We start from the raw sequence: 27,759 nt of genomic DNA on the forward strand, positions 1-27,759 counted from the left end.
ACTAAAAAGAAAAAATGAAGACTAAGACAAAAAAAACATCCCTTGTATAAGTGAGTGAGCAAGTTTTAAATTAGAACTCTAAATGTACTCACACAGCACTTGATTCTGTACACAAAATAGCACTAAAATGGGTAAAAAAAACTAAACCAAAAGTTAATTTCAGACACCGTTCATAGACAATTAAGTTCTAATCTAATCTACAAGACACTAGTTTTATAAACCACATCTCGGCTCTATCAGTTGGGCTGTAAGTCACAGTGGAGCGCCGTGAGTTCACCAGGTCAGAGGGTTTCTTTATCCGGCTCGATGATGGATCAAACAGGTGATAGAAAAACAATATAGGTCCACAAGTTAAATCTCAGCTTTACCCATTAGCCTTGTAGCTCACTGAGCAGAGCTACCACAGTTAAGAATCTGCTCTCACTGCTTCTCAAATCCAGTCAGGTGATAAGATATAATGTGATAAAATCATACACAAATAAATATATTCTGAACCTGGCAAGACTGGTTTCTGGTATTATGCACCATATAAATGGAACAATAAAGCATACCCCCCCCCCCCCCCCCCCTCTCTCTTCCTGATTTTAAAGCAATGGCATCCATTGCACATGTTTTATGATGCTTACGATTGCTTTTTATAACTTATGTCCCTGTATGTTGCTGACTGTTTCACCATTGGAACATGTGACTGAATTGTATTTTGCCTTTTTTTAGGAATGCTTTCTGTTCTCTGGTCTCTCTTGAAAAAGAAACCTTGATCTCAATGAGACTACCTGACTAAATAACGGATTTAAATGAAAATGAGCTGTAAGTCGGCGGGCTGTGATAAACAGGCGACCATTTGGGGAACATTGCAGGGCTACAATACTCAAGGAGACGCCTCTTGCACTGATTACATTGGAAACTTCTTGTCACCCTGATGAATTCTATTGTGTGTTTTGTCCCGTGTCCCAGTTCACTTCCTCCTGGCAGGTACGTTACCCTGCCCAGATTGCCCAAAAAAAATCTGCCCGATATATAACAGCTTTTACTCTCCGCCTCTCAGAATAGAGCGTCATGAGCACAGCCAGTCCGACTCTTAACCGTCTCTCTATCTAGGTGGCAGATACTGTATGAGAAGTGATAGAAAGAGACAGCATGTGAGCTCTCACAGTTGGACTGTACCTCATAGAGAGGAGTGCTGGAGTGGAGGCCTATAATAAGTCGCCCTGTCTGATTCTTAACTGACAACTTCTCTTTTTAGCCAGGGGAAAAGAGGCAACAAAAACGCCGGACTATAATGAGACCAATCTCAGCCGTAACTTTTGGCCCGTGGTGAAGTCACCGTGTCAGATTCTTAACCGACTACGCTGTGTTGCCAGGATAAAAGAGGCAACATACACACAAAAACAAAGCAGGCCTGTAACATGACCAATCTCGGCTTTAAACGTTGGCCTGCGCCTCGTGGAGCGGAGCCCCGCGAACTCAACACCGCGCTCCGCTAACTCAACATGGCAATGGAATGAAACTGTACCCACCGTACCCCTGGCCTTTCTCCCAATGCCAGTGAAACAGCAGACCTGGGGAATGCACAGTTATTATTAACACCAGCATGTCAGAGGCTAAATGACGCTCTTGCATAGCACCAGGCACGAGCCGCAGCGATCAAGAATAGCCGGGACACGCAGACGCGGCCGTGACACAAACCCTGGACTCCTCCATGGCAAAATGTCACGGTGAACATTAACGCCACAGAGAGAGACAGATGAGCACACGTGTGTATGGAGTACATAGGACCTGAAAGAGTAGCTACACAGTCATATCTCTGATACAGAACAAGCCTTTTTTATTGCTGCCATTACGACTGGCAGGCTGCCTTCATCAAAGCGTAATAAAGGCTTACTCCATTTCGGCATTATAAGTGAAAGGCTGTAATTTCAAGTTTATACACAGAGATCATAGTTAAGACTTCTCTGCATGATGTGTCTCCTTCCTGCAGCATGTCAGGGGAAAAGAAAAAAGGCTCAAGGCTCAATTCATAGTTTATATAATTTATCAAATGCTGGTAAATTTAGGCTGTGGCTGGTAAGTTTGTCTTTGTCGTCTACTAGCCACTTTTGCGGGTGATCAACCATCATTTGAAGATGCAAATTCTAAAACTCTAGCTGGCTGGTTGATCAAAAAGTTATTCTGCTGCTCTGGTTCCAAGGAGTGTCTATCAACAGGTACTCTTTAATCCTGCCTCTAAATAGCAATCTAAATTCTCAGGGGTGGAGTCATCCAACATGGCTCCTTCTGACAAGGAAACCCCCCAGTGGACAGCTGTGAAAAACAGCGAGTCACAGTCAGTCAAAACCATAACAAACCTCTCTTGCGTCAATCTCTGACAGGCTTTCCCTCCGGCAGTTGTGTAACAAGTTGAGACAATGAAACCGCGGCACCACGGCCCACCACCTGCTCTCTCAGTTTCACCTGATTCATCACACAATCTCTACAGCGCTAGGGACTGGGGACTGAAACAAAACGTCATTGTTATTTATAAATGTGATGTTGCTACACGGCTAATTCTATGGCTAATTCTGCAGGCACTTTGTCGTACTATTAGCTTACCTCATAAGACCCGTCATAACATCGCTTCAAAGTTACTTTGCATTAACAAAAATGCAAAACCATTACAAATGGGAGGGAACGGCTTATCATGTGTAGTCACTGACGGATCTGACAGCAACAGTGTGCAGTAGACACTTGATTAGCTACACGTCATACAAATGACCTAATTAACTAACTGCAACAATAAACAAAACAAAAAGTTAATTACACTCGATAGTCTACTATGGAATACGCAAACATGCATATTTCACGTCTTAAAAAAAGCTTTCATCCATGTCAAGAATACAAAGTTCCTGCTCTAGTGAATCTGTATACCAACTTAAAAATGTCCTATCTCTACTTTGCACCACAACAAAGCTCTGCCACTTCAGCCTGTGTCCCTCTCTTCACCCAGGAGAGGCCCTTACAAGCCCCAGCCACATCGGGACAAGTAAATGTGTGTGTGTGTGGATCTCATCAGGACATTGTGGGTTTATATCCACGCAAAAACCTTCTCTTTTCAGTTAGGAGTCTGTACCTGTCATGGGTTTATAAGTCTTGGAAAGAACAGAGAGGGCAAAAGGTTGCGAAAGCAGAAAATAAAACTATCCTGGTGACAAGGGGAACCTTGTCACCAGGATAGTTTTATTTTCTGTTTTCTCAACAGGCGATGCAAGAAAAGGGAAAGAGACAGACAGCCGAAAAGCCTATTGACCAAGACTATGCAGCTGAAAATGTTTCTTGCTTTGAAAGTTTCAGTTAGGTTTGTGAGGATGAAGGGGGGAAACCTGACGTCAATCCAGATTTAAACAGCTGCACTAGGTCTCTGCTCTGCTAGGATGAGACATCTCTGCTGCTACAGCCAACGAGGAAAACATGAAGTGGTTGGCAGCAATACACACATTGCTAATGATGTTTGACAGTGCATTTAATCTACAGGAAGAATGCAGTCGCACGACAGCTTCACTGGTATTTAACTAGAAGTTGTCATCTCGATTCCCTGCAACTTAAAAGACAGAAGTAGCACCGACTCACAGTATACCTCAAAATTATGCAACACTTGTCAGTAGTTCAAGTTACTGTACAAACTGGTTAAAATTAACCTACTTCTTCAAAAACATGATGGGAAAAAAAGTCATTAGAGGGAAGTTGGGGAAGAGACTGCTGAGAAAACAGAGCCTAGACACTTTACACTGTAGACAGCCACTGAAAAGAAACACACAACAGTTTCAACATTGGTAAAGGTCTGTTGTCATCAAGGGCTGCTTGTGTGGGAGGTCTTGTTAAGTGTTGTGATAACACTGGTTTAGTAGGAGTGTATGCTTACTAGTGATAGAAGTGTGTGTGTGTGTGTGTGTGTGTGTGTGTGTTTTAGATAGTAAGGTGCCTGCAAATGAAATCAGTACTTCTGTAGCCCGTACCATTCATTCCCCAGTATGGGAGACATGTTTATAAAGATGATTACGTGCGCGTCGAAGACTTCAAATGCTGGTTAGTTTGACAACAACTTTTCCCCCCCCGTAATAAACAAAGTGTTACCTTTCGTAAAGCTTGCACGAAGAGGCCTCTCCATTTGTGACTGTTCTCGTCACTTGAAAAGTCATATATCTGCTGTGGCTGCATGGCTGTGGCGGCTCCTTGCGTTGCCGTGATCCGGGCTGAATTGTCAGCATCGGCCCCGGATAGTCCTTGTGGGTGGGTCAGTCCAGGCACGGTGAAAAAGTCAACTAGCTCGCTTGCAAATAGGGACAGTATCACTAAACCTGACGGCAAGTCCGGGGTCGAATAAGGTTGACTAGCGAGCTGTTAGCTACATGGGAAAAAGCACATGTATTAAGTTAACTCGCTAGCTTGGTAGCTAGTGAGGCTAGCCCGCTGCTGTAAACAGAGGACAGCAGCTAACTAAAAAGGGCTAGCTAATTAGCTAATAACAATGTCGCTAAATGTTATACGTGCTAGGGTTACTTGGCGTTGGCTAATAACGTTACCAGCAAACGAGCTAATAACAGGCACATTCACTCCGGCTCGATGTCATGCCATGGGAGCACAAGTTGTTGCTAACTAACTAAACAAGTTACGTTTGGTAATTTCTCGCCTAACACCTGTAACGTTAGCAGGCTAACCTTAGCTAGCTAGCTAACTACTGCTACAGGCTGCTGTTGGCCTTGATGCACTCCGAGTTATGTTGTGGCACACGACCCATTCAATTCCAAAGAAGGCACACTTTCTCCTCCGCTGTTTACTTCAAATTCAGTCATCTTCTCCGGAGCGATCAGTCGCGCAATCCAACATAAATCCCAAATATCGAAAAGTCCGAGGCATATCTATCAACGGAGACGCAGCGAAGCGCAGTCGAGATGTTTTTTGGTTTAGTTTGTCAAGTCGATGATGTTCGTACCAACTCTGCTGCCTGTCTGACGGCCTTCCCCTCGCTGCTGCTCTTTGCGCCCCGCGCAGCCAGACAGCTGCTGTCACGCACGCTGCGCTTCTGCGTAATTTCACATTTTATTGGACAGAAAAAAACAAGGCTGGACTTTTGTAGTTTCTTTGACTGCGCTTTGTAGATACATGCTCAAAGGGATTCTAATTATATGTATAAATAAATTTTCGGGACGTTCACTTTTCCTTTGTCCATAAGAAAAGTGTTATATATTACATCACTGTTGAAAAAAAACAACAAACATTATTTAGGCATAACACGTATTATACAAGACAAGTAGACCAAATTCATGAAAAATTCATTTTATTTTCATGCCACTATACAAGCAGTGACTGTAGAAACATCAAGTAGACGTAGTTTGAAAGGGTCAAATTTTGATATATTTTTTGCTCACATAGATTTGTTTCTGTAGGTCTGCCCCCTTCTGGACATATTGTATAAGTGCTTTGTTCAAATGCAAAATTAAAAAGTAACCCACAGTCCAAGAGACAACAGACCAAGGAGTCTACATATTAAAAAAGAAATGCCTGGCATAAAGCACAAACATTGGTACATTTGTTATTCAAAAATACACATGTATGGCAAGAAAAAACCTTCAACATTCATGTGTCAATGAATGGGCTGTCAAAGAATATATGACAGTAAGACAGGCTAATGATGCAGAAACAGTAGCTGGACGTATTTGACAATATTTGTAACATCTGAAACTAAAATATAGCAGATTGCAGATGCAGAATTACATGAGATTGGCCCCTCCACACACACACACACACACACACACACAGAGCATATAAGAGAACCAGATATCCTTAGTTTACCGTAACATACATGTCAAATCACATAGACTAGTGTATTTAGCCTTGAGATTCTTACAAAATGTATTTCATGGTGAAATAACTGTCAAATGAACTTAGCACCACCCGTCTATTTCTGTAAACTGGAGAATAATATTCAAAACCACAGAGATCATTCTTACAGTTCAGGGGATTTTTACTGTCCAATATTTTCCTCTGGGGTGAAACTAACTACTGTCATATAGTCAGTGGTGGAAGAAACACACAGATCCTAAAGTAAAAGTAGAAATGTCCTGATACAATTATACTCTGTTAAAGTCCCCTGTTTAAAATTTGGAAGTTCCCAAAAATAAAATTCAATAGATTCAATATGAGGTTCTTTTGACTCTTTCTGTGAGGCTAAAGGAGTCAGCGATCTTATGTTTGGTTACACTTTAATTTGGATGCTTCATATTGGTAAATTCAACTGGTAACCGCCCTTTCTTTCAATCAGTAAATGTAGTGTAGAAAAATGTAGATTTACTTTGAAATGTAGTGGAGTAAAAGTATAAGGTAACTTAAAATGAGACTGCTTAAGTAAAACTACCTCACAGCTGTAATTGAGTAAAGCACTGAAGTAAAAGATACGTTACTTTATCCTCCTAAATGAAGGTAATAAAAATGTTGTTCTGTGCGGACAGCGATGCTGAGGTAGTGACAGTACAACACAGCTTTGACGCTTCACTCGGTGACCTCAAGCTGGGATGTCTGGTGTTCTCTTTCCCTCCGTTTCTCTACAGCGAGAAGCGGCTCTCCACCTCGTCCGCGACCATCTCAGCGATGGCGAGGGAGGAGGTGGCCGCCGGCGAGGGAGCGTTCCGCACATGGAGCACCCGGCTGCCCACGTCCCCGACGCCGCCGTCAAACACAAAGTCGTCCACCAGGTTTCCGTCCCGGTCCAGAGCCTGAGCTCGGACTCCCGCCGGGCCCCTGGGAGAGGAAACAAAACAGAGTCACAAAAAAACAAAATTAAATCATCTTACCAAATATACACATGATCTGAAGCAACTCTACCTTGTGCTAGTAAGCTTGTAAAAACCAGAGGTGGGGACTCGAGTGACAATTTTGATTGCTTGAGACTTGACTTGATGCATAAAGAGAAGACTTGAGACTTGACTTGGGACTTGACTTTGACTTGTACTTTGATGACTTGAAAAGGTTTCTAAAGTCTTGAATTGAGATCTTGTGTTTTGTAAATGACTTAGATTGAAAGTGATAAGATTTGTTCCACCAGACGACTGAATTTAAATTCTGTTTTCTGAATTTGTATGGAATGATTGAATTTATTGAAGTTGAAACTGATTATAGAAATCAAACTCATGATGCTCTTACCAAGTTTTTATCCTATTAAAATCATATTGCACTGAAAAGTCCTAGATATTTAGTTTTCTTTAAGATGTGAAATTGATACTGGACTCTTGATTTGTTCCGACTTGACTTGTGACATGGACTTGACTTGGTAATCTACATTTAGACTTAGGACTTGACCTGAGACTTGTGCCTCAAGACTTGAGACTGACTCGGGACTTGAGCAAAGCTGACTTGGTCACACCTCTGGTAAAAACTTGTCACAGATGTTTCACTGAGTTAGATCCATGCCACCTCCAGAATAAGTCCATCTAATAACAACTTATAACAAATATTAGCATTTTTCCCCTTCCTCCAAATTAGCTGATGTGTATTTCTACAGCATACATGCATTTTGAAATCTTGCTTCATTGCTTTACCTGAGCACATCACTCAGAGAGAGTTCAGGAATGTACTTCTGCAGGATTTTAACCTGTGCGCTAATGAAAACGCCTCTGTACATTTCTCCGAGCCCATAAGAAATGTTCTTCAGCACCATCCTCTGGAGGCCTCTGTCGAATAAAGAAAGAGGGAAATATATCAAACACCTGGCATGGCTGCATTATTAGTGCTTCTGTTATGCAGAATTTCAGAATCTGTGTGAGTACTTGGCAAACTGTAACACTTTTATAAGCACCGTAGAGCCACTTCATTTTCAATTTCATTTTATTTACATCTTTTATTACCATTCTTACTCTGGGTTTTCAAACTTACACCTCTCTTCTTTGCTGCTGTAGTGACTCCATTTCCCCTCAGGGATCAGTGAGGTTCAACTTAATCATAAAGTTACTCTGATTCAGATGCAATGGAGTGCAGAGATGGCAAGAGCGACAACTTCTTTTTAATAACCATCATCATTTTGTATAACACTTTTCAAAACACAGTTCTAAAACACTTTACAAAAGGAAAAATGGAGATAACTTCCATACTGTACCTGAAAGACAGTGCGTCTGCAAAATCTCGGAGGTTAAAGTCGTAAACTTTGTAACCTTCCCGTTTGAAGGCCAGGACGGCGTTGGGGCCGAGCCAAACGCTGCCATCCATCCGCGGGGTGAAGTGAACTCCAAGGAAGGGGAACCGAGGGTCGGGCACCTGCGAACAAAATCGTGTGTAAAAATCAAACAGAGCAGTAAAAACTAAGTAGATATGCAGTAACTGAATCCACCCAAGAACCAAATAATTGAATGCTTTGAAAGTTTGAAGGTGGCCTGCTCGTCTCCTGGGTGCTTTGAAAAATATAAACAGTTATCTCTCAGCGCTACCCGGGGCCGCCAAAGTGTGAAGTTCCCTAGTGCGGCTTTATGACAGTAGATGCCGTACACTTTTAAGTGGAGGGAAACATTCACAGATCAAATGATTCAGGTTGACTACACAACTGATAAAATTCTAAATGGACTGTTTATCGGAGGACTTACCGGGTAGATATTTCCCTTGACCAGATAGTGTTTCTCTGGCTTCAGGACCAGGTAGTCTCCTCTGAAAGGCACGATCCGCGGCTCCCGGCTGCATCCAGATATCTGGGACAGGCGGTCTGAGTACAGGCCCCCGCAGGTCAGGACGTACCGGCACCGCACCTCGTTGCCCTGCCAAAACAATGCCATGCGAGGAATGCAAACAATGCGAGAAATGGAAAACAGTGGAACACAACAATGTAAAAGCGAAAGGATCAGGATGTTCAGATCGTAGATAGCCTCGTATCTTGAGCGCATCTGCTTTCGCCTCTCTTTCACACACATGCATCTTACCTTTGTGTCTCTGATTGCTATTGGATACTTCATTCCTGAAACGTGATAAAAAAAAGAAGGTGATATGTATTAAGATGGAGGTACAATAACTCTGAGGGTGATGCATTAGGCAGTAGAGCACAGAAGCTGTTTGTTTACCTTCAGTGCTCCCGGCTTGGCTCTCCTTGGCCATGGCGATGTCGTTCACCTCGTACTCCGTCATCACGGTGCCGCCCGCCTCTTCGAAGTCTTTGCCGTATCTGAGAGCGACCATCCGCCAGTCCACAATGCCAGTGTAGGGCGAATCCAAGGCCATGATACCCTGGAAGGAGGAACTTACAATAAAGCCTTCACAGCGATCTTCTCTCTTGTCCGACATACACAAACACACTCCTACATGGCTCTACAGTGCTAACATTTTTGGTTAGCATAAAGGTAGGGACGGGCATCTTGGAGCGTCTTACCCTGCAGTACGGCTCTCGCTCTCGGATTCCCTTGGCGTCGATGATGCCGAGGTCGCGCACGTTGTTCTGCAGGCCGCGCTCGTACAGAGCCTTCAGCCTGGGGATCTCCTCTTGCTCTAGAGCAACAATAAGCTGACAACACAGAAATATCTCTGATTAGTACTGACTTAGAACACAATGATCCACACTGCAGACCCTTATAGCTCCTGTATAGCTCCTGTATATCTGTATAACATGGCACTAACACTTCCAGGGTTATGGGTTTGATGCCAATTGGGGCAACCCATACTAAAACTGTATGCACTCATATTATTAGAAGCAATGAAAGTTTGCTTTCCTAGTGTTATTCATAGTTTTATTCTTATTCATTATTTAGCATATCTAAATGACAAACAGAAAATAAATTCCACCCTTTGTTCTATTGTCAAGCAAAATGATCTCCATTTCTTTTTGGTTTGACATGCAATGTTCTTTAGAAAAGGTGCATTCTGTGTGGAAAACTATCTGTAAAGCCTACACTGTGTGTAATACCTGAGTTTGTTTTGGAAAATGTTTGATACATGTGTATTGCAACATGATGTATGGATGTGTCTTGTAAGTCCATGTCGGCTTACAAGACATAATTTATATAGCAACTTAATACAATGAAAGAGAACATAGAACAGGAAATAAAAGTAGAGAAAAAGGATTCCAGACATGAGAATGAAGATAAAACAAATTAAAATAGAAAGGAGACAAGACAGGATTACAAACAGGGATAACACGCATTATAAAAATGCATTGATTGCATGATACAGAAACAAAAAAAAACCATAATATCCAAAGTAAACATGTAATATAACAGCCTGTCTTAATGGGCCAAAACACTAAGGCAGACCTTTCCACATCTCTTGTAAGGGAGGCCTTTCTTCTCACAGTACTCGTAGGCTAAAGTGGCTCCTCGCACACACAGACGGGCCTTCAGCGACCCCGGGGTGTAGTAGATCCCACTGTGAATGACTCCACTGTTGTGCCCACTCTGGTGCACAGCTGGTGGTTTAAAACAGGAGACACAGAGAGAAATTATAAAAGAAGAAGAAGAAGAAGAAGAAGATTAAATAATAATCTTCTATAATAGAAAGCTTACTGCTGACTTATATTGCTGGTGCCATAAAGATCCATAACTTTATATTATTTTTATTTTATACTATACATCGACTGTGATGTTCAATGCAATCCAGGAGTTATTTTGTGATGAAGTATTGTAATTTACTCTTTTTTTTTTACCCACATATATTCCAAACCATATTAGACTCCCAACAAACAAACAACTACCTCAGCAAAGTAAAACAAACTCAAACAGGTCAATTCTTTTTTTTTTTCGATTTCAGATGTTGGCCAATTCCTCTTTCATTGCGTAATATAATTGGGTTTCAGCGACTAGGACACCATGATCACTTCCTGCTCTGCTCTTCTCTTCTCTCACGCCACAACACAACAGCACCATCCCGCTCCAAAACCACAACTCACAAAGCTCTTTCTCCTTCTCCAGCAGGACGAAGCTGAGCGTCGGGTGTCTCAGGATGAGCTCTCTGGCCGTAGCCAGGCCCACGATGCCGGCTCCCACCACGGCCACGTCATACGAGCTGGAAAACACATGTGAGGTTAGCGTGAGGCCCCGTCTGAGCTGCGGTTCAGCTTCAACATGGGCACTGATAAGCGTTTGTCTTCACAGGTTCATTGACTGTAACAGGGCAGAAACCACAGAGAGAGGAATATTTAGGTCAGTGGTTCAATGTCCAACTGTACATGACTGGTGTGGCTTCATCTGAGCAGCCTGCAGACCTTTGTAACTGAGTTTTAGTCGCCTGTCCCAGAAATGGATCACTATGGAAAACCATGTAGTTCAGTGATTCTCAACCTGGGGGTCGCGAGTTGATTTTGGGGGGTCACAATATGATTTACGGGATAGGAAAAATCATATTTCTTCTATACAAACGTATTATCATGTCGATTTTTTATGATTTGTCTCTAATTTTGGCTTTTTTCTTAGCATACTGAATAGTTTTCAGCCTCTCTGTCTCCTCTGATAATGAATCAAATGAAAGGACCTGAAAAGGGAAAATCATTCTTTGGTTGTTGTTGCCTAGTTTGTTTTTTTGGTCTTTAACTGTTCACCACTCTGTAATTACGCAGCCAGTGACGGGGTTGCGAATAGGCATTGCTTCATTTTAAGGGGTCACGAGCCAAAAAGATTGAGAACCCTTGCTGTAGTTCACAGGCTATGCAGGTATACAAAGAATACCAAGCTGTTTCACTGGCCTAAGTAGAGTTTACCCACCTATAAACCTAATTACCATGCACCAACATCTAGGTGGGGTCACAGTGTATGCAGCAATCCCAATATAGCCAACCTCTCCACCATAGAGTATCACATAACCAAGCATTTGCAAACAATAGAAGAGCTGAAAGAAAGAAATAATCCACCCTGGCAGAACATTTTTACTGCTGCGCTCTCACAACTCCACAGGACCTCGTGAACAGTCAAACATCTTGCTTTCGTTATCTATAACTGCAAACAGGCAAAGTATTTGGGAAAACATCACAGTCAGCACAGGATGAAATATTGTCACCAAAATCTGCTTGGATTATTTGTGCCATAATGATTTTTTTCAGAATAAAGGGAGTGGTGGGGATCACGGTCCCCAGGGACGCCCAGATAACTGGATTCACCATTTCTCTGTGTGCTAAAAAGTGAAAATGTTCTCCTAAACTGAAATATTGCTTCAAGGGCTTTGGAACAGTCAGAACTTGCAACGACTTGTACGATTGCTCTTGCTTAAACCTGAAGAATAATTAATCTTTCAACCATGTGATCAAATTGGGATCAGTTGTCTAGCTGGGCTGCATATAGAAAGGCACAGAGAGGTGAATTAAGGCAGTTATCCTGATTGAAATGAAACAATAATTCTGAGATAAAACATATTCTCAGTTGTCTTAAACCTGGCAGGAAATGGCCAAATGGCCCCTGTTATATAAGCTACATACCATGTTCCTAGAACTGACTGTAGGGAATCTCTGTCTGTATGTGTGTGTGTGTGTGTGTGTGTGTGTGTGTCCTTCGCATATCTCGAGAACCGTTCATCTGATCTACTTCACACTTGGTGTGTGTATTGCTGGGGACCCAAGGACGTGCAGTGTCGAGTGTGAAGTTGTTCGGATGAGCGGTTCTCGAGAAAGATACCGGAAGCCAAGCAGTCGGCCCGCTCCGAACAGGCATGTTTTGAACTAGTACAGCTAATGCAGAACACATGGGGCACGCATTCCCTCCTAAAGGCGCAGATCACCCAAAATCAGTTGTTTTGCAACACTGACTCACACCTTTTGAGTTTTTGGTCACTGGCACTATTCTGAAAATGCAGTTTGTCAAACTAGAGACGATTTAACACTGAAAAATAAATAACCTATTCTACTGGTTAACTGGCAACCCTCCAGTAAACTATAAAATACTTTGATAATACTTTGATAGAGAAGTTTGAATGCATGCAAGCAGCACAGAACAGCGCGTGGATGGAGCAACACACAGACAGGGAGACACAGCGCTGACAGAGATTGGGTTGTGTGGGTAAACAATGAAATGAGGGTGTAGATGAGGTTATGCAAATGTCGAAATGTTATGCAATATCTGCTTCGTGCTGAACTGTCCTTGGCAATGACTGGGATCGACAGCAGATAGTTATCTTTGCACGGATCCGCTTCTCCTCCTCTCGTCTTTTCTTAACATTAACTATGCAAACTGAACAAGTGAATCATGCTCACGTGCAAATGAGCTACTACACCCATACTGTCAGTTGCAGCATGCTTTGTTTTGCTTTCTGTAATATAATACTTACCTGTGGAGGTTTCTGGCTGTAACGCTCCTCAGCAGTTTCGGCTGCGCTGCAAAAACAGCCGCAAAAGAAGCGCGGCTCAACATCCGGGTCATTATCACAGCGTTTAAAAAGCACCTTAAATTAGCATCGACATTGTATAGAAAGCTAACAAATTCACCCTGAGTTGTCTGTCTGTGTTTCCTCCTGCTACTACTACTGACCCATCCTGCTGCTGTCTTCAAAGTGGAGAGGTGACTCCGCCCCCCCCTCCTCGACGCTTCACCCACTTGGACGTTCGCCTGCAGAGCCAATGGGAGGACACGTTTTCGGCGCGTCAGCAGGGTCGAAGGTCACACCGATGGACGCGTTCCTAATGTAAACAGTCTGGTGGAGGACAGGTGAGAGTTTACCGCTGTTTATCGGTTGCCGCTGCCTCTCCTGTCTGTTTTAACTGATTCGGTTCGTTTTGTCGATACAAAACTAAGAAGTCAGATGTTTGTTTTTCTGTTTTTCTGTTTTTCAGCGCTGAGACATGAGGCTTTTGTCAAAAGCAGCGCAGACTGCTGTGTGTCAGAGGAGGCAGTTCTGGGGCTGGCTCAATGCAGTTTTCAACAAGTGAGACACCTTAATCCCACAGATTACACCTGTGTGCTTTAGCTGTAAAACTGTAACAAGCAATGCATGAGCAGACTAGTTAGTACATGTTGATGGATGTGGAGTGAGGGCTTCATTACCAGAGAAATGCCAGTTACACACTGAGGAATTGTATGTTGATTGGATGTTTAGAATAAATGGTTATTGACGTCTAGGTTAAAATTTGGCTACATAGGGATTAAAGGTTAAAGTTTAGTAGACGTCTACGTCGTCTTGGGTATAAGACAAACATAATAAAGCGGTATCTTGCACATAAGGACTTCTCTGGTGCAGCTTTGTGATATTTGCAACTGTTTACGCATGCTCAAATATGTAATAATGTATTTACTCCTTGGTGTAATACTTGCCAATACAAAACCAAAATGATCCTGGACTATTAATGGTATTGCCATGATGCCACATGCATTTCCTGCCAATATGGTGCTTTACAACATACACAGCTCATTGGCTGCGGCTGTCATTTGATTATAATCACCTGTTAATTTATCACCTGTTAACTTCCTACTAAGCTGGCCATGTGGTGATGGAACAGAATACTATGAATATGAGGGCTAAAATCATGTCTAGTGCTCAGTGGGTAATAATGAGGTAATCTGTCAAATATCATTTTATAAACAGGGTAATTTGCTCAGGTTAAACAAGGGGACAGGTGGGCAGGTTGACCCACATTTCCCTGTAGTTAATATTTTGTGTAACCCTCTTTATGCCCCCCTCCTCCTGCCCTCAAATCAACCACCAAATGTGACCCATAATATTACATGTTATCAACTAGGCCTGTTTATTTCCGTGATCGATTAATCATTTAGTCTATAAAATGTCAAAAATAATGACAAATTCCCATCACGTTACCAGAGCCCAAAGTGATTTTTAAACTTACTTACTTACTCTAACCAGCAGCCAAAAAACCCCCAAAGTATTCATTTTATAATGATATGAAATGGAGAAAAGCAGCAAATCTTGGCATTTATGAAGCTGTAACCAGCAAATGTTTGGTATTTTTACTTGATAAATGACTAGAATGATCAAAATTACATTCTATGAATTTTCTGTTGATCGACTAATCGATTAATTGACTAGTTGTTTCAGCTCTATTATCAACATATAGTTCAGTAGCTGCTGATAAACTCCCTCTGATCATAACTGCTCACTCTGATGTGCAGGGTGGATTATGAGCGGATCAAAGCCGTCGGTCCGGACCGCGCGGCAGCAGAGTGGCTGCTGAGATGCGGAGCCAAAGTGAGGTTTCAGGGTTTCGACCGCTGGCAGCACGACTACAACGGCCTGCCCACCGGACCTCTGGGCAGATACAAGATCCAGGCAATTGACGCCACTGAATCCTGCATCATGTACAGAGGGTTCGACCATCTGGGTCAGTGTGGAGATTGTCGTGTCCTTGACCTTGTGACCCGTCCCGTTCTCATTTTCATTCTCTTCCATAGTAAAATGTGTTTTCATGCTTTCCCTCAAATAGATTTAAAGATACAAGATTGTTGTGAGAGACAAAATACATGCAGGAGAGTAAGAAGGTTAATTATTAGAACATAAAAGGAATATTGTTTCAAAAATATGCAGTCTGCCATCTTTCCTGGTGCGCTTATGTCATATATATCATGTTTATTCAATTTTAGAAACCCCAAATATGTCAAAATTACTGTGATTTTGCATTTACAGTCGATTCCTAACACAAGTTTGACCTTGGCTGTTCACCTGAAAGTGATACCTGCCCATGTTAACAAGAAAGGGAAGGCGAGGGTGAAAGTACGTCTCTCCCAGACTGATTATCCAAATGTGACGCAAGTGGCAGGGATGTTTTACACCGGGCAGGGAGAGATAGCGCACTGTCAGTCTGACCTTGTTGGCCGCTGCACTTTCCAGAGTCCACACACACACACACACGTTTTTTTGAGGGGTGCCAAGTTCTTCTTCTTTTTCTATGTAAATGAATCAACTGAGACAATGCTAATCACCGCTTTTTGTTGTGCTCCCCCTTTTTTTTTCTAGACGGCTTGAAATACCTGGAAGAAATGAAGTTCAACAAGTGTATCTACATTGAGGACACCTGCCTGGAGAGGTTGAGCTCAATAGAGAATCTGCAGGAGAGTTTGTACACAATGGAGATAGTGTCGTGTGGAAATGTGACAGATAAGGGTGTCATCGCCCTGCACAAACTCAGGTGGGTTTTTATTCCCAAAGGTGGTTAAATTCAGACTGTTACTGTCCACAAAAATCAAAAAAATCTTCCTGAGTAATTAGTGTAATCATCAAATATTTCTATTTGTTCCCAAAGGAATCTGGAGTATCTGTTTCTCAGCGATCTGCCCGGCATCAGAGATAAACAGAAGACAGTTGAAAGGCTTCAGACGGCACTTCCTCGCCTGGACGTCGCACTGGACCTCGAGTGAAAACAGCTTTCTGTTCAGGAGAGTGTTCGAGGTTTTTTTAAGTATGGAAACCTTCGAAGGTTTTCAGAGTAGAGGACCCAAACTTGAAAAAGGAAAGACTTTAGAGCATTGCGGGGCTTTTTTTTTTTGTCGTCAAACGTGCAGAATCCTTTGATTGAAAGGTCACGTTTATTTCCACGTGAATGTGAAGCCTGCTTGAGTCTTTCCTTTTCAGATGAGTGTGTGTGCAGCACGGCATTATGGGAACTACTAAACGAAGAGGTCAGCTGATCTAGCAGCTTTGAGCTTTATGTAGATTCGAGGCTATAAAGAAACAGAACAGCAAGAGCAAAAGTTGAACAGCACTTTATATTGTTGACATCAAAAAATGTTTCAAAGAATTATCTATTCTATAGTTTATTATATTCTCAACATTCAGGGTATTAAAGGTTACTCCATATATGGGTACAGAGAGAAAACAATAAGTTGAAAAGGTTGAGGAATTCAAGGATTCAGGAGTCTTTGAATTATTTCCCTATAGATTAATTTGGCATTTGTAAAACATCCGAGAGCAGATAGATGGCTGTGAACATCCTTAGCACCAAAGTTCAAGAGATGATGAGTGAAATGTGGTTTTGTTTCTACTGTATACTTGTAAATGTGGGTAAAATGTCTTGTTAAAGGATTGTTAGGGACTGTATTCACTCCTGACTTAACATAAATATTATTTTCAAAAATGACATAATAGCTTCTCTGTGATTTCAAGCTCCTTGACGTGCTCACGAGTCATTTTCATGTGACAAAAGGTCAAGGTTTGCGTCCTACATTATAACTTACTTGAGACAATCAAATTAAGCGACAAAAAAAATACTCTACCAAAGACGTGTCACTCGTACGGAGTCCATCGTTATATAAAAATACATTTGGCAAACCAGGCAAGGCAGTGTGTCATGGTTTCACCCCCAGTCTACTCAGCATCTACAAGCAGAGCAGCAGATCGCTCCTTGTCTTTACACAAAGTCATACAAAATACATCAAATCAGCTAGAAATGTAGGCAACATACATAAACCAACTGTCTTTAGTCGACATATCGGGAATAGTGCATAGACTGACATGACAAACAAGAGACACCCCACACACCCCATATGAAAAAAACCAAAAAAAAACGTGGTTCAGTCCTCTTGCTTGCCTGAAAACGGTGAAAAGGTGCTACCAGAATCTGCTTCATTTCCTGAGATTTCCAGAAAACGTTGATCGTCGGTGGAGTTGTGGAGCGCCGAGTTTAGATGTTCGGTAGGTGATAGTTGAACTTGCGCAGGTTGTTGTAGTACTTCTTGTTGTCCAGAGCTGGAAAGATGCTGCTGCTGGTGAGCTGTGGCAAATACTGGAAGGGACGAGAAAAAACCAATCAGGTTTCAGAGACAATTTTAAGAGCGATAGTTCATTTTCACATGAATCAAAATGATTTGGTATGTAGGGATGTGAATGATTAAACTGAATGTTTAAGATTACTGGGGGAAAAATTAAGTCATAATCCATCATCTGGGTTTGGAGGGATTGCACGTTGTTTGCATGCACAATAAAAGTGGAATCAATTATGTCTGGGGTTTTTTTCACGTCAAAGGCCTCATGGATGAATAAAAGCAAATACAGCAAGGAAGACAGACTAGTTTCCTATAACTGTTATCGTTCGACCGATATGGGTTTTTGAAGACAGATACCAATACCAACATTTTTATACTGAAGCTGCTTATAACCAATATTTTGAGCCAATATTCAATATCTTATCAAAGTATTGAGAAAAGTATTCAGTGTCCCCAGAAACAGCATTTAGACCATCATAGGACACTAAAACTCATTAGTAGTCACTGAAACTAATTTACAAAAAACATGATTGACCAATTAAATGAATAAATAAAATGAATAAATAAAATTTCACTGCAGGTTTCACAGACTGTTTTTATGTAGCTGTGGTCAGGGAGGAACCTCCATCACACCAATATCTGATATTTAATAAAAAGCCAAGATCATCCCGACATATCAGCACAAACCCTCATGGTTCCTACTGGTGTTTAACGCTGCTCACCCCATGGGGCAGGTGTTTGCGGGGCAGGCGTGTCCTCTTGTTGGTGGAGCGCTCGTGCTCTCTAGCCGTGCTCTCGCTCTTCTCCCTCAGGCTGTCGAAGTACGGATGCTGGAGGAGCTGCGCACATGTCAGCCGCTCCGCCGGGTCCATCCTCAGACAGCCCTGCAGGTCAGTGTGAGGGGGCAGAGGGGGTCAGGGCCGAGATCTACTCTTTCCTTGGGTTAGGGTTAGAAAGATCTACCAGCATGAAGAATTATGCAAGTGGGGAAAGAGTCAACTTCATATTCATAATAAAGTATTCATTCTTGTTATTTGGGGAGACAGATATGCAAGGTGGTATTCAATATCTAAAGTAATGAAAAGAAAAACATGTAAGTTAAATGCTAAATATTCTAAAAATCAATTGAGGCTATTAAGTTTTAAATTGACGGGAAGCAAGAGTTTCTCACTGCTCAATATGTTTATCTGATTTAAAAAAAAAAAAAAAAAAGTTTAAAAGAAGAAGAAAAAAGAAATGTACTGCACCATAATAATAAATCAAAAATTCTCAATGTTCAAGTCAGCAATTTTTCTTTCAGCAGTGTGAAATGTACAAAGCTCTTCCAGAAGTACTGATCAGGATCACATTATCATATTTTGTATCAGAAATTAATTCGCTATAAAAAGGTCTCAGATTAGCACTTTTACTCTAGCCTGAAAATGCATGAAAATGGAGCCAGATCTCTCAAGATATTACATCAGCGTATCGCTCCACAACATGTCACCACTTGTAAGAATACAATCAACTCCAGCACATTTTAGGTTAAAACGACATCATTACCTTCATGAGACTCAGTGCTTGGTGTGAGAGATTTGGATATTTCTGCTCCAGAGGTTCCTACAGAAACACAAAATGACAAAGATATGTTTTTGATTGTACTTTTTAGGATCAGCTTGACTACATCCATTTCACCACTGTGAGTCGAAACCTAAACCTACATTTCTTTCTTTCTTTCTTTCTTTCTTTCTTTCTTTTAACTTAAATTTACGTTACTTAACCTTTGTGTGCTGAGTAAGTTCAACGACCCTGAGGCCAGAAAAACTGACTGAAAACCAATTTCAGAAATGGAAAAAAAAAAAGTGGTGAATCAGCTAGTTTTCTCACTTCCAGAAAAGTGTCATTTTGGGGGATACAAGATTATTATCGGACAGTATCAACAGACAAATAATGTCATTTAAACTATATTTGAGTAATAGGTCTAGAAACACACATCCGATCAGACAGCAGCATGGTAAAGCAGCATGTTAAGAATAAACCCAAGGGAGAACAGCTACAGCCTCTGCTACAACGAATAGAGATTTAAAACTAATGACAATATCTGTTCCTGTGATTGAGATACATGGAACACAATTGCATTCTGGGTAATATCTCCTCCTTACCATCTCTTGTGGCTCTGGGATGGACACTCCGCTGAAGAACTGGTTGTTACTGAAGACCTGCTGGTGTCGAGGGATCAGATCTCCTGCAGAGGAAAATAATAACAAGAAATAACTCTTATTAGTTAGTTTACTTAGTTTCAGTCAAACAATCTGATTTTTTTTTCCAACTGTGCTGCCGTAAAGCTGCCATAAAGCAAATTCAATTGGTTTCTATAACTTTTGTTGTAACTATGGAGCTAGTTGGCGATTTTTCTTGCTTTCTTCTGTTTTATTCTAATGTATTTATGAACACGACTGCAAAGAAGACTTTTCTTAAAGCACACAAGCAGTAATAATTGAAAGGCCGTTCTTCTCTGTGATTATGGGTAAAATGAATATCACGATACTCATATTAAATAATTTTGATATGTCTATTAACACATAGTCAAATTGGTGTTCGTTGAATTGAACTGCACAGTAATATTAAGTATGATAAAGCTCTGTAATTTTCAAATATTATTCCCTAATTTGAGATTTTGATTCATATTTGCTTCTTATCATTCATTTAGACACAAGAACTGAAGGGTTTCATTCCAAAACACTACATATCCATTTTTGAAAAATTCTGCTACCTGAAATTCATCAGGCAAAATGTGAAGAACAAATAATTCTCTCCTCAAAAAGTGAACTCTTTCATAAGCAGATGTCTTAAGATGACTCAACACTAACCCGTAAGGTGCTTCACTTTCATGCCAGCAGTCAATATGGGAGAGTGGGTGTCATTTTTTTTCAAAAGGTAGATATCTCATTTTGGGACAAAACACTTCAATTATGTATCGTGATAACTCCATATCATTATTTTATCACGATATGATTCTACTGAAAGATGATAAACGATAATACTGATTACTGCCCAGCCCAAGTCATACCGATAAGTCTTACCTACAAGTAGTAAATAATCCCCTTTCAGGTATTATTGCTATGTTACATTCAATTACTATGAAACAACGTTAAATATTTTCTACTGAGTGCAACTGCAAACACGCATTTCCTCTAATCATTCTATTCTTCTAATGAGAATATCAGAGACTGGACTAGCGCTCTGTTCGTCTGGTCTTACCCAGAGTCTTCCTGATGAGATACAGCTGGTCCATGTCAGACTTCCCGGGCCACACCGGGATCCCGGACAGCAGCTCGGCGAAGACGCAGCCAATCGCCCACACGTCCACCGGAGGGCCGTACTGGGTGTCGCCCACCAGCAGCTCCGGGGCCCGGTACCAGCGGGTGGCCACGTAGTCCGTGTAGTAGTCGCATGGGCCGGCTGGTGTCACACACACACACACACACACACACACACACACACACACACACACACACACACACACACACACACACACACACACACACACACACACACACACACACACACACACACACAACACAGGGACACAGCAGGACTTCATTTAACAGCCAAATGAGGTTTCATGTTATAGGTACAAAATACTGATAATAATAATGTGCAGAAATTTGTCACCAGATGGGATGACAATAAGTTGATCTTCTCTTATCTTTTTATACAAAGCACATAACCACTTGATTGTACTTTTATTGATAGTGGGGCTACCAAGGTATACCGAAATATTGGTTTGCTGATATTGGCCTTTTATTAAATGCCAGATATCGCCACCACAGCTACAAAAAAGTCTGTAAATTATTTTCTTTGCAAGTTATATTTATTCATTCATATATATTTATTCATTCATCATTCAATTGTTCAGTGATGATATTTTCTGTAATTTAGTTCTTCATTTAAAGACATGAATGTATCCCAGAGTTTCAGGTGCAGTGGGTCTCCCTACTTTAACAATTTCATTAGTCTGGGTTTCAATGGAGAGTTTTAGTGTCCCATGATGGTCTAAATGCTGGTTCAGAGGCTTTTCCACCCTGACAAGAATAAAATCCTGGGAGAAATACTGAATCCATGTCATTGTTCGGCATGAAAATGGACAAATTTGAAGATATCGGCAGCTTCAATACAAAAACATTGACCTTCAAAAACTCAGTTGAACCCTAGCAGTTCCACACCTCACTGGTATTTGATGTAGCATGTGTAGTAAATGATTTGGGCCTTCAAATACTCAAAACGACTGAATGTAACAGGACAGCAGTGTCCACCAGGTGGCACTGTCAGAAATGTGAAAGCAACGGTTCATAAAGTCTTATCAAAACTCACTGAGTATCCTGGCAAACCCGAAGTCACAGAGCTTGATGACTTGGTGCTTGGTGATGAGAATATTCTCCGGCTTCACGTCTCTGTGAATACACTGCCGGGGACGAGAAGAGTGAAGTCAAGTCACTGGGAACTCTGGGTATTTGTGTTTGTGATGGTGATGGTGAGATGCTGCTGACAAAGAGGCTGAAGACAGTGAAATCTGGACTTTTAGCTAGACTTCACCCGGTTAAAAAAGGAGGCCCTGCAGCGCTTGTTGTGTCTAGGTGATACATTAACTGCTGGTCAGCCAAGGGGAAGGAATTCTTGTTAAAAAAAAAAAAAAAAGAGCTATAAACCAGCGGCTTGGGGACGGGAGGAGACCGGAGGAATTCAAAAACACTTCGGGAGAGGGTAAGACAAGAGAAAACACTAAAAGAGAGTTCCTTAAATTTAATAATACTCCTAATCCTACGTGAAGAAGTGACTCTCTTGTGCAAGGAAAAGTAAGAAAGGAACTCATGCAAGTAGTTTAAAAAGGAAGAGGAAATGTTATACAGAGCAAGAAGCCGCTATGAAACAGTGCATGTCCGTCACTTACGTTTTGTTTGTGACAGAAGTTGACGGCTTGGAGCGTCTGCCAGGTTATACTTTTTACAAGATGCTCAGGAACGCTGCAGGCCAAGGAGGAAATCAAGTTAGATAGATTCTCATGCATTTAAGATCCAGATTATATGCAATTTCAAAGAAGTTAGGGGTCTAGAGGTCAGAGACAGGATTTGGGTGTCTAGCTGAAAACTCCTGGAACAGATTTTATTCCACTGATTTTATTTGTTTTATCTCTTTTATCTCCGGTTCTGTCTTGTCGGTATTTCTCTTATGCATGTGTCTGATTTTATTGTCTGTCTTTTTCTATTAAGTTTCTTTTCTATTTCTATTGTTCCTTTTGTAACCTTGGTTTCGGAAGGTAGGTGCTGTATAAATAAAGATTTACTTGCTTTACTTTACTTACTTGAAAAAGAGGAGTCTGGCCTAAAACTGTGATATATACAAAGAGCATTTTCTTCGTGGATTATAGGGGAAAGCGAGGACCGAAATGACCCGCTTTGAAATGCAATTACAACAACAAAGAGAGACTCAGCCTCTCTCTTCTCTTACTCTGTTTACTTCTTGCATGCCCTTCTATTTTCTCCTGTCATCTCTACTCTACTTTTCCCTCTCGGCCACTCGTCCGGCTCTAGACGACAGTGGAGCGACCTGCCTTTTCTACGCTCAGACACTGGGGCTTTGTTGATTCAGCGGCCATCTATCAGTGTTGCCGGGGAAATGGCTAAATCGAGCCTTGTGACTGGCAATTAATAACAATCTCCACCCCCTTTTTTTTTTTTTTTTTTTTTCTTCCTCTCTCTTTTCTGAACCCTGTGTGTCCAGGAGGCTGTGGGCCAGGGTGAGAAACCAGATGGCAAAAAAAAAAAAAAACACTCCGTATAAAAATGTGGGGGAGCCCTAAAGAGTCCCGACAACTCGCTGCCCAGCAAAGCATTCTGGGAGCGCATCACTGTAAACATTCCACAATGAGCAGGTCAGCTTCCCCCGGAGACGAGCGCTGTGCCCATCAGCGCCGGACAAAGCGCAGTGTGTAGTGTGGCATGGATGTAATGTAGGAATAATAGAATGTACACAGCGCTCGGTTTAATGAAAAGTGACCGTACGCAGATTGATGCTCCTGGTATCTCAGTGAGCGACTGTACACAGACACTCAGTGGACAAAATGTCCCGAATACTTTCCAAATATTGAGCTGCACCCTCTTTTTGCACAATCTAATTATCTTCTTTAATTCATCTTCATCTCTCCTTCATGACTGAAGTGGATTTAAAAAGGTGAAATCAATTAGGGATAAACGCGTTCAACTGGATTCAACTATTTTATGGAAAGAGGTCTTCCTAATATTTTGTAAATCATCAACTAAAAACAAGAGAGTATATTAAGCTACCAGCTACCATGCTATGATATAGTAGGAATGGGACGATATATTGAAATTCAGTATATCACAATACAAAAATGTGACAATACGTATCGTGGGGCAGAAAAATGAATCGCGATATTAGCTCCATTTTATTCTGTTGTGGTAATCACAAATGAGACGGCTTGACCATCACAGTTTCACAAGTTCTCCATCCAAATTATATTATTTGCACTTTGTAATGACATTTTGAAATTGTTGTTTACATTCTAGCAGCCGATCCCATTTCTAGCAGGATTCGTGGCTTAGAAATAAACATAATTCTGCACAGTGATGCTTTGTTGTCAGTTATTACATCGTATCGTGGTTGTATCAAATCATTTTGTGAGATAAGCATATCGTCCCGTCCCTATGATACAGCTGTCCACACGTTATCTCCCTTTGTTTGTGTAAAGGTGTACAGTACAGAGGGACACCCACCCTCGGGGGTAGCGGTCCAGCTCGTTGAGGACGGTGTGGTCGCAGTACTCAAAGACGAGGTGCAGCTTCCGTTTACGCCGAAAAACCTCGATCAGATTCACCAGGTTGGCGTGTTTCAGTTGCTGCAGAGACACACCACAAAAGAAAACAGGCGTTAGAGTCAGAATCAGACATACTTTTGCAAGGCTTTTGTAAATGTTGCACAGTATCAGGGAAACATCAAGTCATATCTGCTTCATACAGAACTGTACAACAGCAGGGCAAGCAGCCACATGTCTTATCAGACAGAGATTGCAACAACAACAAGAAGAATCTAAACAGATGGTAATAAACATGCTGTTGCCCCTGACAACCAGTCCTCATCCTGTCCTATTTATGAGGCTGGAGGCCCGGTGTCCAGGACGCCACTGAGGAACACGCCCACCTACTGCATGACTAATTAAACCACTAAAAACTACACCGCACCTCTTTGTTAACAATCATGCACAGAGTGGGAAAAAAAACCTTTGTGCCTTTAGACAAACTTGAAAATACACATTAGAAGAGACAGGACAGCCTGAATATTTTGATTACTTTATCTAAGACAAAATAGTGACAGAGCAAGACTAAGAACTAATATACAAAGTTTGGTTAAAATTAAACTTAAATCCTGCCTGACGAGCAAGAACTGCATTTCCTGGAGTAAATCAAGAATATATTAAAGAGAGAGAGAGGAATCTTCTGTTTTTTGTTTATAAGTTATTTGATGTTAAATGTACCTATAAATGAGAAACTCTTATCATATACAAGCATGGCCTTGCATTTCTGACATGGAATTAATTAAATTATCCTTATAGCATTAGGCAAATACAGATCACTACTAACAAAATGACTGGGAGTGATTTCCTATGATGAAGTTTGTTGTTGGTGTCTTCCAGGATGAAAAAGTCCTTACCAGCCAGAGGTTTAAGATCATTTAAAACTGCATTGAAATGACTGTTTACAAGAAAATGTGTCAGTTACAGTCACACAGTTAAAAACATAAAGAGACAAACACATATGACAAGTGTGACAATGATGTTAACCTGCTGCCAAGGCCTTCTCTCTTCTTACTGAGGATTCAGAAACATTCCTATATCCAGTCTATGAAGAAATGGTTGAGAATGCAAAATAATGAGTATGTGAGTTCTATAGACATTTCACATTTTCCACTGAGGTACTTGAAAGCGAGTGGGCCTGGACCCTGCGGGGCTTTTCCTTTATTCTGATAAAAAAAAACCCTCCACACATCTTTTGAATCCTGCTGGTTTTTGCTCTGCTGATCCTCTGCCCCTCTGTGGGGGTTTTTGTCCGCAGCAGAACGGACCGCTTTGCCTCCGGCTATAAAAACGCTTCCCATTGTCTCTAGGAGTAATTGCGCGGTGTCGCTCCCGCTGAGACAAGACTGGATATTTCATGCCAATTAAAACAGCATTTGCATTTGTATTTTAACCAAATAAAACCTCAAAATGAAGTATTAGACAAGAAGCTTTTCTTTGAGAGACCATAACTACACAGTATTTGCAGTGTAGTAAATAATGTAGTGGTAAATAAAAATGTGGGCAGACTATGAACTCAGTGTGATCACCACAAGGCAGTAAACATTGTTTTTTTTTGGTTTTCCAGACAAGCATTAATACGTTTTATATTACTGAAAAGACTACTTGCATGCAAGTTACATCAGTCTCATACTTCTTCCTATAATATTCACATAAATCAAATTATATTGATTTATAGCAGCTTGAAAACTTTATTTTACAAATAAAGAGCTGGGTAAAATACTAGTTAAAGGTGAATTTCCTTCATTAAATCTACACTACCAGTCAAAAGTTTGGACCCACCTGATTGAATGTACTATGTCTTTCATTCTCTTAAAGCCATTTTGATCTAAAGACTTACACTTAAATGCTTGAAATTTGTTTCTTAGACAAATATAAATAGTGAAATTGATGCCTATGTATGAATTTCTTTCCAAAGCCTTTTGCCTTTCCATCAAGGCAAAGGGAGGCTACTTTAAAGAATCTAAAATATAAGATAGTTTTGATTTGATTAACACTTTTTTGGTCGCTGCATAATTCCATTTGTGTTATTTCATAGTTTTGATGTCTTTACTATTATTCTAAAATGTGGAAAATAGTAAAAAATAAAGAAAAATGTGGTTTATACTTGGACTCTTTGCTTTTGGTTGCTTGTAATTTTTGCAATCTAGGAGTTTGAAGTGCCAGAAGAGAAACCTGGATTACTGTTGCATTCACTGGAAGTCAGTTAAAGTCTAAACTGTAGATGTGAACGACTATTTGGGAGAAAGAGACACTGCTCTGACCCCGGGAGACGTGAGCCGTTACCTTCAGCATCCTGATCTCCCTCAGTGCGATCTTTTTGATGATGGGGTCGTCCTCGGACTCCACAAACTTCTTGATGGCGACGATCTGTCCCGTGTCTTTGTTCCTGCACTTGAACACGACGCCGTAGGAGCCTTCTCCGATCTTCCCAATCTTCTCATACTTCTCCATCCTCAGCAGACCAGCAGTCATTCGAGGAAAAACAACAACAAGGAGCAGCTTCCAGTGAACCGGGACTGTTTTTAACACCTGAAGACAAGCAAGGGAAGGCAGGTGAATGACTGTAAACACTCAATTTTCCCCACTTTTTTATTTTCTGAATAGAGTTCACCCACCTGAGTCTGGAATAAAGTCATAGTAAATTATCAAACTGGTTCAAGTTAGCTCAGGATTGGGTCTTTTAACCCCTTGCACCCTGACTTTCCCCTTAAATTCCCTCTTAAGTAGCTTCAAAGTTAGAATTTTTTTTCCAAACTGTATGACAATGTACATATTCTGTATCTGCTCGTTCCACAGCTTCATTGAAGTGAAATATTAAGTGAAATATTCAAACCCAAGATGCTTTTTATTATGGCTGCACCATTACAACAAATGGAAAAAAAAAAACTATATGTTTGTGCAGCATTTTATTCACATTTCCCTGTAGTTCAGCTTGACATGTTTGGTATGTTTGGAAACCTTGGGATCTTGAATAGAATTTAAAATAAAGTTCTGTGGGTTTGAACAAAGCTAGTAGTTAAGGGGGAAAAAAAACAATGCTTTTATGAAAATATAATTGCTTAAATGCTTATATTGCCGTTTTTTTTGCCTTATGATAATCACCCACTGGAGATCAGTTTACCCACATTTATTTACTACATCACTACATTACTGACAGAGTTATTATGCTGCTGTATAGATGGAAAGGTGAACTGACAGCCAGGGAAGGGACATGCATGACTCTATTTGAATATAGTGGAAAAGCACAAAGGCTTACCTGCAACTACAACTTTAATCTGA

General features: G+C 41.1%; 4 protein-coding genes and 1 long non-coding RNA gene across 7 annotated transcripts in view; 2 read left to right on the top strand and 3 right to left on the bottom strand.

Moving 5' to 3' along the window:
* sos2 (son of sevenless homolog 2 (Drosophila)) overlaps positions 1-4,964 on the bottom strand; it is a 35,238-nt gene extending 30,274 nt beyond the window's left edge. Inside the window, exon 1 of the mRNA XM_071895948.2 lies at positions 4,108-4,964. Within this exon, the coding sequence (XP_071752049.2) occupies positions 4,108-4,191 (84 nt within the window). The 5' untranslated portion in view covers positions 4,192-4,964. The remainder of the gene's footprint in view (positions 1-4,107) is intronic.
* The window catches only part of LOC139909618 (uncharacterized), a 230,486-nt gene that overhangs the window by 33,521 nt on the left and 169,206 nt on the right, over positions 1-27,759 (top strand). The gene's annotated exons all lie outside the window — the stretch shown is intronic.
* Positions 5,295-13,439, bottom strand: l2hgdh (L-2-hydroxyglutarate dehydrogenase). The gene is made up of 10 exons (XM_071896390.2): positions 13,249-13,439; positions 10,886-11,001; positions 10,254-10,405; positions 9,377-9,508; positions 9,072-9,234; positions 8,934-8,968; positions 8,604-8,771; positions 8,123-8,280; positions 7,569-7,700; positions 5,295-6,771 (listed from the first exon to the last, which is right to left on the bottom strand). The coding sequence occupies exons 1-10, from the start codon at positions 13,338-13,340 to the stop codon at positions 6,576-6,578; spliced, it is 1,344 nt and encodes a 447-aa protein (XP_071752491.1). The 5' UTR covers positions 13,341-13,439; the 3' UTR covers positions 5,295-6,575.
* On the top strand, positions 13,591-16,994 carry dmac2l (distal membrane arm assembly component 2 like). Of its 2 annotated transcripts, XM_078289566.1 has the most exons (5): positions 13,591-13,625; positions 13,751-13,842; positions 15,042-15,250; positions 15,883-16,054; positions 16,169-16,994. In XM_078289566.1, exons 2-5 carry the CDS (start codon positions 13,760-13,762, stop codon positions 16,281-16,283), a joined length of 579 nt encoding a protein of 192 aa, XP_078145692.1. In that variant the 5' UTR covers positions 13,591-13,625; positions 13,751-13,759; the 3' UTR covers positions 16,284-16,994. The 2 variants fall into 2 exon arrangements, with proteins under 2 accessions (XP_078145692.1, XP_071751635.1); XM_071895534.2 differs by lacking the exon at positions 13,591-13,625 and having other exon boundaries at positions 13,684-13,842.
* cdkl1 (cyclin dependent kinase like 1 (CDC2 related kinase)) lies at positions 16,978-26,931 on the bottom strand. Of its 2 annotated transcripts, XM_071895594.2 has the most exons (9): positions 26,764-26,931; positions 24,401-24,522; positions 22,558-22,630; positions 21,981-22,071; positions 20,868-21,068; positions 19,769-19,851; positions 19,170-19,226; positions 18,350-18,511; positions 16,978-17,647 (listed from the first exon to the last, which is right to left on the bottom strand). In XM_071895594.2, exons 1-9 carry the CDS (start codon positions 26,929-26,931, stop codon positions 17,546-17,548), a joined length of 1,059 nt encoding a protein of 352 aa, XP_071751695.1. In that variant the 3' UTR covers positions 16,978-17,545. The 2 variants fall into 2 exon arrangements, with proteins under 2 accessions (XP_071751695.1, XP_078145691.1); XM_078289565.1 differs by lacking the exons at positions 16,978-17,647; positions 18,350-18,511 and adding an exon at positions 18,531-18,586.

Source organism: Centroberyx gerrardi, chromosome 17 (assembly GCF_048128805.1).
Source record: "Centroberyx gerrardi isolate f3 chromosome 17, fCenGer3.hap1.cur.20231027, whole genome shotgun sequence".
NCBI lineage: Eukaryota > Metazoa > Chordata > Actinopteri > Beryciformes > Berycidae > Centroberyx > Centroberyx gerrardi.

Coding starts and splice junctions, on each gene's coding strand:
- l2hgdh (XM_071896390.2), bottom strand. CDS start 13,340: ATGACCCGGATGTTGAGCCGCGCTTCTTTTGCGGCTGTTTTTGCAGCG. Junction 8,772..8,933: donor TAGCAATCAGAGACACAAAG/GTAAGATGCATG, acceptor TTGTTTTGGCAG/GGCAACGAGGTGCGGTGCCG. Junction 8,281..8,603: donor TCAAGGGAAATATCTACCCG/GTAAGTCCTCCG, acceptor TTTTGTTCGCAG/GTGCCCGACCCTCGGTTCCC.
- dmac2l (XM_078289566.1), top strand. CDS start 13,760: ATGAGGCTTTTGTCAAAAGCAGCGCAGACTGCTGTGTGTCAGAGGAGG. Junction 13,843..15,041: donor CTCAATGCAGTTTTCAACAA/GTGAGACACCTT, acceptor TCTGATGTGCAG/GGTGGATTATGAGCGGATCA. Junction 15,251..15,882: donor CAGAGGGTTCGACCATCTGG/GTCAGTGTGGAG, acceptor TTTTTTTTCTAG/ACGGCTTGAAATACCTGGAA.
- cdkl1 (XM_071895594.2), bottom strand. CDS start 26,931: ATGGAGAAGTATGAGAAGATTGGGAAGATCGGAGAAGGCTCCTACGGC. Junction 22,072..22,557: donor ACTTCTGTCACAAACAAAAC/GTAAGTGACGGA, acceptor CGTCCCCGGCAG/TGTATTCACAGAGACGTGAA. Junction 19,227..19,768: donor TCCCAGAGCCACAAGAGATG/GTAAGGAGGAGA, acceptor GTGTTTCTGTAG/GAACCTCTGGAGCAGAAATA.